Source organism: Microcaecilia unicolor, chromosome 8 (genome assembly GCF_901765095.1).
Source record: "Microcaecilia unicolor chromosome 8, aMicUni1.1, whole genome shotgun sequence".
In the NCBI taxonomy this organism is placed as follows: Eukaryota; Metazoa; Chordata; class Amphibia; order Gymnophiona; family Siphonopidae; genus Microcaecilia; species Microcaecilia unicolor.
Window position 1 is genome coordinate 247,307,460 of NC_044038.1, and position 13,418 is coordinate 247,320,877.

The following is a 13,418-nucleotide window of genomic DNA, read 5'->3' on the forward strand; positions in this document are numbered from 1 at the left end:
GTTCTTTATAAAAATCCTAGCAGAAATTCTGCAGATGTGATTTGGAATATGTCAGGTTTTTTTTTTTTTAATTTACATCTATCTTTTTTGCATAGTACAGGGGGACTTGCATCACTGTTTCTCTTACTCTGGCGTTGCACTGTATGCAGAATCTGGCTTCTTAGGAATTCAGTTTAATTTTTATTTTGTGGTTACTTATTCTATACTGGGTGAGGGTCTGTGTTCTGCATGTGTGAAAGGGACATGGTTTTCTGCTAGCATTCTTGTTCTAGCACCCACTGTGGCTTGGGTCAGAAATGACCTTGGAAGCCCATTGGGTGGAGTGGGTGCAGAAAATTTGCCAAAGTCAGAATTGTTCTGCCTACAACAGGCCTGAGAAGCCTGTGTAAATCCAGACCCACCTGTGACAGCAGCTGAAGTGATATACTACATAGAGGACAGGAAGAGAAATTTGGGTGCTCTTCTTTGCTGGGTTTCTGGATTTTTTAAATTTTAATTTTTTCTTTTTAAATGCTAGGATCCTAGAGTACTCGATGCCATGCTTCCTTATCTGGTGAACTATTATGGTAACCCTCATTCCAGGACTCATGCCTATGGATGGGAGAGTGAAAAAGCCGTGGAGAAAGCAAGAGAGGTAAGTACAAATACTGAAAGCTTTCTTCCCAATATTTTCAACTCTATGAAGCAGTAACTATTTACCTGGTTCCATTTGTGGACAACAAACTTATCTTTTGTCATACTGCTGGCTTCCTATACTTTAGAAGTATGTCTCGGATAATGAGAGCAAAGCCTGCTTTATTTATATAAGTACTCATTTTCAAAGCATATAGACTTACAAAGTTACATGGAAGCGTATTTTCAAAGCACTTAGACTTACAATGTTCCATAGTAACGTATGGAATGTTGTAAGTCTATGTGCTTTGAAAATGAGCCTCAAAATGTTTTACTTGCACATTTACATTTGCACTCTGAGGAAGTTATGTTCTCTAACAGCAGTGGTAAATAAAACATTGAAAAAATAGGTCAGAATTGAATACTAATAAATCTGAGTAATGCTTACTCAGAGAAATATAAGGTTTCTTTTACAAAGCCGTGCTGTCGATTCCTGTGCAGCAAATGGGCTTCCTCTTATTTACTGCGCAGGAACTGCTAACCCATAGTGTCTAAGAAAAATCTTAAGAACGGGCCATACAGGGTCAGACCAGTGGAGACAGGATACTGGGCTAGATGGACCAACAGCGGCCGATCCATGTCACAAGTACCTGGCTGAAACCCAGATAGATGATTTTGGAGCCACTTGGGCATTTTGTCGATGAAAGATAACATTTTCAGCAGCTAAAATCCCCTGAAGCAGGTCAGGAGACCGAAATGCTTAGTATCCTGTGACGGCAGTGGGTGTTCGATCTGACCTCTACATCGCTGAAATCCACATGTTTGCGGACCCTCACTTTGTTCTTTCTTTTACACATTTATTAATTCCTGCTATGACTATTGTAATTCTGTGTTTGCTGGTATTACTAAAGCTAATCTAAGACCTCTCCAAACCCTTCAGAATACTGCTGCCCTTATAATTTGTCACGCTAAACACTATGATCATGTATCATGCGTAGCTTCCTAAAAGCAGGGCTGTGGAGTCGGAGTCGGCAGCAATTTTGGGTACATTGAGTCGGAGTTGGAGTCGGCAAAAATGTACCGACTCCTCATACATTTGAATAAAGTACTTCTCTGCTGTGAATAAAGCTTAGTACCTAGTTGTTTCACTAGTGTGAAGTCCAGCTGAACTATTTTGCTGGAGAGCTTCCCTCTGCTCAGTCTCCCTTTGCATTTACTACCTGCTGTAGAGCACCTCCTCTCTGACCCCACAGTGAACTTAAGCTCCAAGAGAAGATCATTCAGCACACACAGATAAGGCAGCAGAGAGACTCCACCCAACTTCCTCTCTCTCTGCAAGAAGAGCTTTATATTTTAGTGGACGTGGCACACCATTCACAATGGCAAAAAGAATGTCAGGAAACATGACAAAGTCTGCTGTTTATGAACACTTTACAATATCAACAGATGGGAAACATTATGGGGCTCATTTTCAAAGCACTTAGACTTACAAAGTTCCATAGGTTACAATGGAACTTTGTAAGTCTAAGTGCTTTGAAAATGTGCCTCTATGTATGTCAATGTATTATAGAAGATGATGATGGTGAAAAAGCATGTGGTGCAAAAAAAATTTTTTTTTTTTTTTTTGTTACATTTGTACCCTGCGCTATCCCACTCATGGCAGGCTTACATGGGGCAATGGAGGGTTAAGTGACTTGCCCAGAGTCACAAGGAGCTGCCTGTGCCGGGAATCAAACTCAGTTCCTCAGTTCCCCAGGACCAAAGTCCACCACCCTAACCACTAGGCCACAAAGTGTTAGAAGCTGTGAATGAGAAAGATAGCAATGAAAACATTCCATCTACTTCAGGGTCAATAAAAGATCAGAAATCTACTGGAGGCCATACACAACTATCAAGATTTTTTACAGCTGACAAAGTTACTATAACAATGACACCGGAAAAATTCAAAAACCACATCATTGAATTGGCAGTAAAGAATAGTATACCACTATCTTTTTTTTTTTTTTCACAACCAGCCTTTTTAGGCTTAAATGGAGAAATGGCTAAAAAGCTTGGAGTTTCTCTGGAACGAGAAAGTATAAGGAAACTTATACTTGAAGAGGCCAAATGTAAGAAGGAAGAACTAAGAAAAAGTCTGACGGGACGTTTTGTCTTTATTAAAATGGATGCAGAGTCAATTATTTTGCAATTAATGTTAGATTTGCTGATGAAAACAAAAAAACAATAACCCGGACATTAGGAGTAAAGGACGCTCAGGCACATCATACCAGTGAGTATCTGCAGAAGTTAGTGGAAGGTGTTTTAGAAGATTTTGAAATTAAAAAGGAACATATTCTATGTATTGTAACTGATAATGCTTCAAATATGTTAAGCACAATTGAAAAAATGAAGGAAGTTGATGAAGAAAGCAGCATACAAATATCAGAAGATGACATTCTGCAATTCAAGAAAGCTGTGAAAGTTTGGATGATATTGTTGAAGAAGCATCTAAGCTTATTACCATTCAACATATGCGTTATGCTGTTCATACTCTGCAACTAGCAATAAGAGATGGATTGAAGGATCGTCATGCGGCTATACTAATTAGCAAGTTGAGGCAAGTAGCTGTTGCAGCCAGGATCCCTAAAACAGATGCTATTCTGAAGAGACGTGCTGGAAAAGGAGCCATTTTGGATCAAGCAACGCGGTGGGGAAGCACTTGATGATAAAGCATTTGCTTGAACTAAAAGACTTTCTTGAAGAACTGGACAATGTAAATGTTTCATTAAAAGAAAACCAGTGGGCTCAAGTTACAGAATTAGGCTACTTTCTTACCCTTTTGCTGTTACCAAGAAGCTGCAATATGAAGATTTAACACCAGGTAAATTCTTCTTGGAATGGAAGGGCTTGATATATAACCTGAACAAAAGTGGGGGGTTAATTGCTGATGGCATTGTATCTTCAATAAGGAAAAGAGAGGAGCTCTTGCTGGATAATCAAATTCTCTTAGCTGCTATTTATGTTGATCCAAAGAGCCGAATTTTGTTGAGCAGTGACCAAATTGCTACAGGAAAACAGGCACCCTATGACATAGCAGTTCGCATGAAAGGGTTGCTACCTGAAACTCATAAACCACTGGATGAAGCTAAAGCTATAAATACTGGTGGTAATGGTAACTCAGGTTCATCCTCTTCAAATCAAGAAGAGAATTTTCAAGCCTATTTGGGCAAAATGGAAGCTTCAAAAGCAAAGCGATGTTGGTTAAGCATGGAAAAGCAACCTGTAAATGTCCATATAAAGAAATTCATGCAAGAATTTTTTAAAGGATTAAAAGAAGTGGAAAAGTTTGACCGCTCATCAAAACTGACTATAGAAGAAGCCATCATTGTTTATCCAGAGATTGTCAGTGATGCAGCTAGAACCGTAACAGCAATGCCACCCTCCCAAGTCAGTGTTGAAAGACTGTTTTCAGCACTGAAAATAATCAAATCAGATTTAAGGGCTTCTATGAAGGAGGATCTGGCAGAAGCAATTCTGTTTCTAAGAACAATATATTAGTTAATTTTGGATTATGTTTAACAGCTATTCTACAGCTATATATGCCAAGTTTAAATAATATATAAGTTGTTTTAGGTTTTCCAAATGTTTTTGGTTTATGTAGGTTAACTTTGAGTTTGTTCTAATTTCCAAAGGATGTGGTTGTTCCAGATTTTTATACTTGCTAATGCTATGATGACTTTATACTTGATAAAAAAAACAATAAACATAACCTTGTTTTTTATGTGTGTTTTTTTTGTTTAAACTTTAGGATTAATGAATATTTATAGTTTCTTTAATAAATAAAATAAAAAGTCACAATGACATAGATTTTAAACCCAAACATTAACATGCAGCCTTGCATGCTGCACTCTTTCAGTCAACATGCAAAAAAAATACATATTAAGAACTGAGGAGTCGGAGGTACCATAAACTGAGGAGTCGAAGTCGAAGGATTTTTGTACCGACTCCACAGCCCTGCCTAAAAAAAGTCCATAAGCTGTTAAGATGGACTTGGGGTAAATCCATTGCTTATTTCTAGGATAAGCAGCATAAAATATATTGTTTTGGGATTTTGCCAGGTACTTATGGCTTCGATTGGCCACCGTTGGAGAATAGGTGCTGGGCTTGATGGACCTTCAGTCTATCCCAGTATGGCAATGCTTATGTTCTTATCACCTTTACTGCAACGTCTTCACTGGCTTCCTATTGAATTTCACATTAAATTCAAAATTCTTACGCTAATGCACAAGGTCTTTTATTCTATCACTCTGTCCTATCTAGCTTCTCAGATTATCCCCTATATACCTGCTTGCACTCTCCGGTCTTTGATAACAGGCTTGTCCTGCCACATCCATCTAAAGCACAATGGGAATCCACACGCTCTTCCACGTTTTTCTTTCTCACTTCCAAAGCAGTTAGTCTCAAAAGCTCTTATCCTGCCTTTCATGCATCTCTAAAAACTTTTTAAAATTAGCTTTTGAACATTGATGGTTGTTCTGGTGTGGTTTTCTGTGGTTTGAGTCCCTGCTCAAAGAGCTTATTAGAATGTAAGCTCTTTGAGCAGGGACTGTCTTTCTTCTATGTTTGTGCAGCGCTGCGTATGCCTTGTAGCGCTATAGAAATGCTAAATAGTAGTAGTAGTAGTCTCTTGTAATCAGAGCTAATATTGTGATGTCATAATGCCTCAGGCCACCAATAAGAGCCAACCTCATCAGTGATGTCACAATGGCTTGATTGTCCTATACTTGGCTCACTTTTATTACATAGCTCTTTGAGCAGGGACTGTCTTTCTTCTATGTTTGTGCAGTGCTGCGTACGCCTTGTAGCGCTATAGAAATGCTAAATAGTAGTAGTAATAGTAGTACTAGTAGTTTGAGGAACTACTGATTTAAAGCTGTATACATTTAGGAGTGCTGTCTTTTTCTTATACTCTTTGGACTGATTGTCTTGAATGTTTGATTGTTTCCTGTTCTAAGTGAGTGACTGCTTTCCTGTTATGATATTCTTTTCCTTTATTCAAATATTATATTATTTGTAAACCGTTACGATTTTTTCAATGAGAAACAGTATATCAAACCTAATAAAGGATATGTCACTGATTTTTCTTTTTTATATGCCTTCTGAAGTTTGAAATTTAAGATTGTTGTGTCAGTCTTTTTGATCAAGCACACTGAAGAAAAACTGTGTAGGTAAATTGAGGCAAAGGATGAATGCTATTAAAAGTTTGGACTTGGAATAGTTGTGTGCTATAAGATTCGATAGCTTGTCTTGTTGGCCATCTGATGCCTTTGTCCTTTTTTAAATAACCAATGTTGTTGAAAGAGGGCCAGACCAATATATCTTTACCCACTGATTCTTTACCCCCTTTATTCCACTCCATTCATCACTCACAATTGTTGCTGCAAACTTATCTCAGCACTCAGTCGCCCCACTCACAACATCACTCATCATCTTACCCTCCATTCTCTTCCGATAATCCCTCTAACATGCACCCATGAGTCGCCCTTCCCCAATATGAGGGATCCTATAACACTGATAATCTACCCTGTAGATGTAGCCTGAAGCTTCAAAAAAGTCTGCCATATCTATTTCAGGCTTGCATGTATCATGCAGTGCCATTTGTAACAGTAGCTCCTCCTTCCTCACCCAAAACTGTAAGATTACCTTCTTGACAAGAAATTTGTAGAGCTGCAACTTAAGTACATAAGTATTGCCATACTGGGTCAGACCAAAGGTCCATCAAGCCCAACATCCAGTTTCCAACAGTGGCAAGATCCCAGGTATTTAGAATCCACCCCCCTTTGCTGACTCTTTTGTTTTGTTCCAGGCTGTTTAAACCCCCCCCCCCCCCCCCAAAAAAAAAAAAAATGTGTTTCCTATTGTTAGGCCTTGTTTATTGCAGGTCTTTCTCCTTTTTATTTCAGTCAGCATAGTAGCTTGGGATTCCCATCAGTGCGGAGATATCATCCTGCTTGTCATGGGACAAAGCTAAGATTACTTACCTGTAGTAGGTCTTCTCCAAGGACAGGTGGAAGAAAATGTACACTGCCCCATCCACCTTCCCTTGGAGTTGCGTTCTTTCAGCTGTAGTATTAGACTAGCTTGGTCACACACAACGATGACAGGTGGGAATGCATGCACCGGAGAGCAGTTCCCATGCAGGGCTCCGTCAGATGACATCACCCATCAGTGTACATATTCATTCTGCTGTCCTCAGAGAATATCTGCTACAGGTGAGTAACTTCGCTTTCTTTTTGTTTAGGAATACTTCATTGTATTTTATTTTCTATTGTAAATTTCTGTGGTATTTAAATTCCCCTTCATAGGTACTGTAAATGTGGATTTAGGCCCAGTGTATCTGGGTAAAGCAAGGTTTAATTTTACAAGCAAGAAGCAATAGAAAAATATCCTGAGAAAAATGCATGGATGAGAAATGGTCGTAAGTGGAAAAGAATGTCCCAATAAAATAGCCTTTCTTTTAATTAAAAATTAACATGTTCCTTTGTCTGAAAAAAACATATTGGTACTGCAGTACTTTGTGTGGTGTATGTTTGTGTGCCTATGCTGTACTTTGTGGCTTTTGCTGGCCAACCTTCTCAATGAATAAACAGATTTTTAGCTGACCATTTATTCTGTTTATTTAGAAACATTTGTTATACTGCAGTTCAAGACAGATAATGAAGCAGCGTGCAGTAAAATCAATTAAAGTCAGTACGTTCAAATAAGATTTCATTTAAAAACACAAAGTAACTAGACAAAGGTAAAGATACAAGGGAGGGAATGAAGTATGTTCAATTTATTTCTGAGAATACTGTACCCAAGCAATTCATATTCCCTGAAAGGAGGCCGGCAGGAAGGAGTCTTGAACAGCACTGTCTTCATCCCTCAGGATATGTGCAGCGTGCCAAGCTTCTAAAGTCCTGTTACTTAGACTAAAGTCAAGTCTCCTGTGTCAGGTGCTTCAGTGAAGTCATGGACCATCTTCTGCTGACTTCCGTTCCCCAGCTTATTTTGGTTTGGCTTTTGCTCAGTTTTCAGAGACAAAGCAGCCTGCTTGGCATGCCTGTGACTCAGTTGGCTAGGCCAACTATTTGGCTTGCCTACTTACCTATGAGGCCCTTTTGCTAAGCTGCATTAATACATGCCTAATGAGATGTGCTGCATGTGCTATTAATTATTTCTAAAATCTTATATTCTGCATAATTATATCATTCTAAGCAGATTACAAATCCACAAACATAAAAACCTTTACAAATAGCATTACCAATATCATTAAACAAATAATACCCATAATCACTCCTTCACTGCACACTATCCAAGATTAAAATCAGAAGAAAAGTCCTGACAAAAAGATCTTGATTCTAAAAAAATTTATGTATCAGAAAAATTGGCACCAAAAGCTTGTTGAGGGATGTGTTGGTGGAGATTCGCTAATCAGCTAGTGTGCTAACTGGTTGATGTGTCCATAACATGGGAGCCATAAATAGTAGGTTGTAAGTGCTCCCATGATTTTTTTTTTGTTTTTGTTGATGATTCAGCATTTCAAAACATAGCCGTTAAATGTGACATTTTAAATGAGACATCATATATATATATATATATATATATATCAATAACGTCTACCATCAGTATTTTTATCATTTTCTCCCTCCCTCCCCTCCAACCATTTCACTATGACCAAAAGATTTACATTTGTATTGTTAAATGAGTAGCAAAATAGTATGTTAAATTCAACTTATACCTCATATTATGCGATTTCCCATGATTTTTTTTAAAAGTGCACGGCCAGAAAAAGATGGAATACAAAGTTAACTAATTTACGGTTGTGCTAGAAATTAACATGCAGGAAAGACCCACAAAATGGCAGCTTAGTAAAAGGGCCTCTTTGTGCCTTGAAGAGCTGAGGAGCAGAGCTTCAGTTTTCTATAATGCAGCAGAGAGAAGCTTATCCAGGAGGTAGGTTACATCTTTGTATAACCTTACTACTTTTTTTTTTACAGCAAGTTGCATCACTGATAGGAGCAGATCCCAGAGAGATTATCTTCACCAGTGGTGCTACAGAATCAAACAACATGGCCATTAAGGTAATGTTTCATGGTTATGTATTTGTTTCATTAATTGTACTTTTTATTGATTGCATTTGGCTGTCTGTATCTTCCCTCGCACCCCAATCTGTCTTTTTTTCTTTCCATGTGCATGCGTAGCCATACTTCAGAAGGAACTGAACTCATATTTTGTACAGAGCTGTGTAGAAAACAATGACAGATAAAGACCAAAATGTCCTGTCCTGTGTGCCAGCTGTTTAGGGTTGTTCAGTTAATGGCCTCCAGTGGTGCAAGTTCACATTTTGGAGCCCCCAAGCAATTTTTTCCCATAGAAATGCATTGAGGCTTTTTTAGAGGGTAGGGGTCCATAATTTCTCTCTTCCTCTCCCCTCCCCATGTAAAATGCAGCACAAGAACTTGCCCAGCTCGCCACCTCCCTTCCTGTGACTGGACTTAGAATGCTTTGCCCCACAGCCTTTGCATTGACTGGATTTACCCATAGTCTGGCTGGTGTCATCTACTAAATAGGCATACATAGGGCTCATTTTTCAAACAAGAAAATGTCCAAAAAGCATCACAAAGTGGCAAATGGCGACTTTTGCCAAAACGTCCAAATTGCCACCAGATTTATCTTTTGTAATCCGCATAGAACCGAATGGTAGATAACGGACTGTAAGATGTTTTTTTTTATGTTATGTACTTTTGAAACCCATTTTAAAGACAGTTTTCTATGCAGTTCATCCAGATCACAAGGGGGGCATGTCAGGGGTAGGATTTGGGCATTCCCAAAACTTGGATGTTTTTCTGCCATAATGGGCTAAACCTGTTCAGTCACGACACTCACAAAAAGGTGCCCTAAATGTCCACATGACCACTTGAGGGATTAAGGCTTGATGTCTTCTTACTCCCCTAGTGGTTTCTGACCCCCTGTCACCCCCCCCCCCCCCCAAAAGAAGTGAAAGAAACAGTACATACCATACTCTGACAGCTTCAGACGCTATGTTCAGTCATTATTTATTTATTTGTTGCATTTGTATCCCACATTTTCCCATCTATTTGGAGGCTCAGTGTGGCTTACATTATTCCATAGTGACAAATGCCGTTTCCGGATCTGATAAATGCAAAGTGGTATAGCATTGAAATTCGTAAATGATAGAGTATATTACAAGGTGGTATTGCATTAAAGTTCATGGATGATAGAGTAAATTATAGGGTAGGTTAGATAGTCAAATATAGAAAGTTCATTTCCGGCATGGGAAATAAAGTGGTAGTGCATAACGCGCTACGCGTGTCCGCGTAAGTGAGGTAGTCTGGTATAGGGAGTTCGGCTTTGTTTAGTTTTGGTAGAATTTCGTTGTCTAGTATTTAGGGTGGATCATTGTTCTATGCTTTTTTGAACAGGTTGGTTTTCAGTAGTTTTCGGAAGATTGTTAGGTCGTGCATTGTTTTTATGACATTTGGCAGTGCGTTCCAGGAGAAGCTGGATGCATAAATTTTTTTGTTGTTGTTGTTTTGTTATATTTGTACCCCGCGCTTTCCCACTCATGGCAGGCTCAATGCGGCAGGCAATGGAGGGTTAAGTGACTTGCCCAGAGTCACAAAGATCTGCCTGTGCTGGGAATCAAACTCAGTTCCTCAGTTCCCCAGGACCAAAGTCCACCACCCTAACCACTAGGCCACTCCTCCACTCCACTGATTTATATTTGAGTCCTTTGCAACTGGGGTAATGGAGATTCAAGAATGTGCGTGCTGATCTTTTTGTGTTCCTGGTTGGCAAATGTACGAGGTCTGACATGTAGATCGGGGCTTCACCGTGAACGATTTTGTGGACCAGGGTGCAGATTTGAACGCAATTTGTTCTTTTAGTGGGAGCCAGTGTAGTTTTTCTCTTAGGGGTTTGGCGCTTTTGTATTTCGCTTTTCCGAATGAGTCTGGCTGCTGTGTTTTGGGCAGTTTGGAGTTTCTTAATGATTTGTTCTTTTGCATCTGGCGAAGATGGCATTGCAATAATCTAGGTGGCTTAGCACCATTGATTGTACCAGGCTGCGGAATATTTCCCTTGGGAAGAAAGGTTTTACTCTTTTGAGTTTCCACATTGAGTGGAACATTTTCTTTGTTGTATTTTTCGCATGACAGTCTAGTGTGAGATTTCGGTCCATTGTAACTCCGAGACTTTTCAGGCTGTCCGAAAACAGGAAGGGTGTAGTCTGGGGTGTTTATAGTGGTGGGTTTGTACGTGTTATATTGTGAAGAGAGGATGAGACAGCAGGTCCCTGGAGTAGCCTAGTGGTTGGTGCAGTGCACTGTAGAGAAGGGGACCCAGGCCCATAATCTTCTCTAACTGTTACACTTATGGTGGAAAGTGTGAGCCCACCAAAAACCTACGGTCTGTGCCAGAGCCGGTGGTGGGAGGCGGGGCTGGTGGTTGAAAGGCGGGGATAGTGCTGGGCAGACTTATACGGTCTGTGCCCTGAAGAGGACAGGTACAAATCAAAGTAGGGTATACACAAAAAGTAGCACATATGAGTTTATCTTGTTGGGCAGACTGGATGGACCATGCAGATCTTTTTCTGCCGTCATTTACTATGTTACAGTACCCACATATAGGTGACACAGCCGCAAGTGCTACTGTAGTGGTGTACAGTTGGGTACAGTAGGTTTTTGGTGGGTTTTACAATATAAGGGGGTCCTTATATTTAAAACCCTGGAGCACCCCCTAGAGTGCCCCACTTCTATGCTGGGATGTCTGTGGCCAGTCTACTAAGAGTACTGCCCCCCCCCGTACATCCCAATGGCTGTTTTTTGTGTGGTGTTCCTTGGACGTTTTTTTCCCCCCTGAAAATGATAGATAGATGCACTGAGTACAAAAATATCTAGCAAATGGGAAATGGCTATTTTTGAAACAGAGTTGAAAAATTTTGAAAAGGGCCATCATACCACAGGATTTTTAGATGTTTTCAGCAAAATGTCTAAAATGAGATTTAGACGTCGTATCAAAAATGCCCCTCGTAATCCCATTAAGAAAAAAAGTCCTAAAATAAGTGTAATACATACATAGTATAATGAGAAATCTCTATTGGTTATATAGAGAAAGATGTATATTATGTTACGTTGTTTTTCAATGTGAATAAATGTAATGTGTTTATAGCCTTAGGGCCCTACTACTACTAAACAAGGCGCGTTAGCATTTTTAACATGCCTACAATTAGTGCATGCTAACTATGTAGGCGCCTTTAAGGATATTGTAGGCGCGTTGTGCGCTTATATGGTTAACTCGCGTTAAAAATGCTAACACGGCTTAGTAAACAGGGCCCTTAGCCTCTGATATTTAAAGAATAAAAAGGACAGTAAATAATTAACAAATAAGAATGAAATTATCAATACAACATTATTGATTAAAAAAAAAAAGAAAATGTGTGCTTACGTCTGTCGATTCAGCAAACTGTAGCACTGTACACATTACATGCAGGTACTTCTGCTGTGCGTAGTGGGATCACAATCTAAAGTGTTTGTACCTGGGGTAATGGAAAGCTAAGTGACTTGCTCAGGGTCACAAGGGAGCTGCAGTGGGAATTGCACTCTGTTCCCCAGCACTAACCATTAGGCTACACCATACAAAAGGCATTGAGACTGAAAACGTTTGTCTAGTGAGTTTATTCAGCGAAGTATGCCAACGCGCCTTAATAAACAGGGCCCGAAGGCTGTAAACACATTACATTTATTCAGTGTGTCTTTTTATACGAAGCATGCTTCCTTCCTTTTCAAGTATTGCTTATGTTTCAGGTTTTATAAGTATTTTTAAATATTTATTTTAATGCTAAGACCCCTGAAAAACAACCGTGTTGGGTCAACAATAAAATTTGTGGCTCCAGTGACATTATTATCCCCCTGGTCCTCTCTGCTTTTTGCTGTAGATGACTTGGTCTGTCATCTCTGGGTTCAAATGTCCTGAGAGCTGTACATCACCTATACCCCACAGAAAGCATTTGAAAATCAGCAGTTTAGGGTGGCTGGGGATTGAGTTTTGAAAGGTGAATTAGTAGCCAAGGGGATTGCAGTTAGGAGACTGGATGGATAGGTAAGAGATTTAGGGGGTGAGGCTAGTTTGGTTCTTTGAGTTTACCTCCAATGTAAGTGATTTGTCTGAGAATTCAGTGTAACCTCTAGGTTTGAGTCTCAAAACATCTATAAGCTGATTTGCTCATTTTAGCCCTTGAGAGCACCCCATGTCATCACTGGCTTGTAGTTCCTTTCCTCCTCTATATATGTTAGTTTAGATTAGAGCATTTTTCAGTGAGTAGAGTCAAAGTAGTTAACAAACATGAACACATCTTCTGTAGCTGCTTAAGAATTCTGTACAGTACTGTAGACAGATATTGAGAACACAAAGTTTCTTCACTGGTATAAGGGTGTGTAGCGTACTGTATTCTGGGAGTAGATGATCACTCTGCAGTACTATCGGTTGGTACTATGGGACTAGTGTGTTTGGGTATGAAGATTTATAGAATGGTATTGTATTTAATATAAATGTTTCTTTTTTTCCGCTGCTTGTAGGGCGTTGCAAGGTTCTATAAATCTAAGAAGAAACACATTATTACCACACAGACTGAGCACAAATGTGTGTTGGATTCCTGTCGTTCTCTGGAGGCTGAAGGTTTTCATGTCACATATCTCCCTGTTAATAGAAATGGGCTTATAGATCTAAAAGTAAGTTTATTTGATTTTTGCAATGTCTACAAGAAT

The 13,418-nt window shown here is 39.4% G+C and overlaps 1 protein-coding gene across 1 annotated transcript in view; it reads left to right on the forward strand.

Moving 5' to 3' along the window:
* The window catches only part of NFS1 (NFS1 cysteine desulfurase), a 67,391-nt gene that overhangs the window by 5,910 nt on the left and 48,063 nt on the right, over positions 1–13,418 (forward strand). Inside the window, exons 3-5 of the mRNA XM_030213539.1 lie at positions 518–634; positions 8,631–8,714; positions 13,230–13,382. Of these exons, the coding sequence (XP_030069399.1) occupies positions 518–634; positions 8,631–8,714; positions 13,230–13,382 (354 nt within the window). The remainder of the gene's footprint in view (positions 1–517; positions 635–8,630; positions 8,715–13,229; positions 13,383–13,418) is intronic.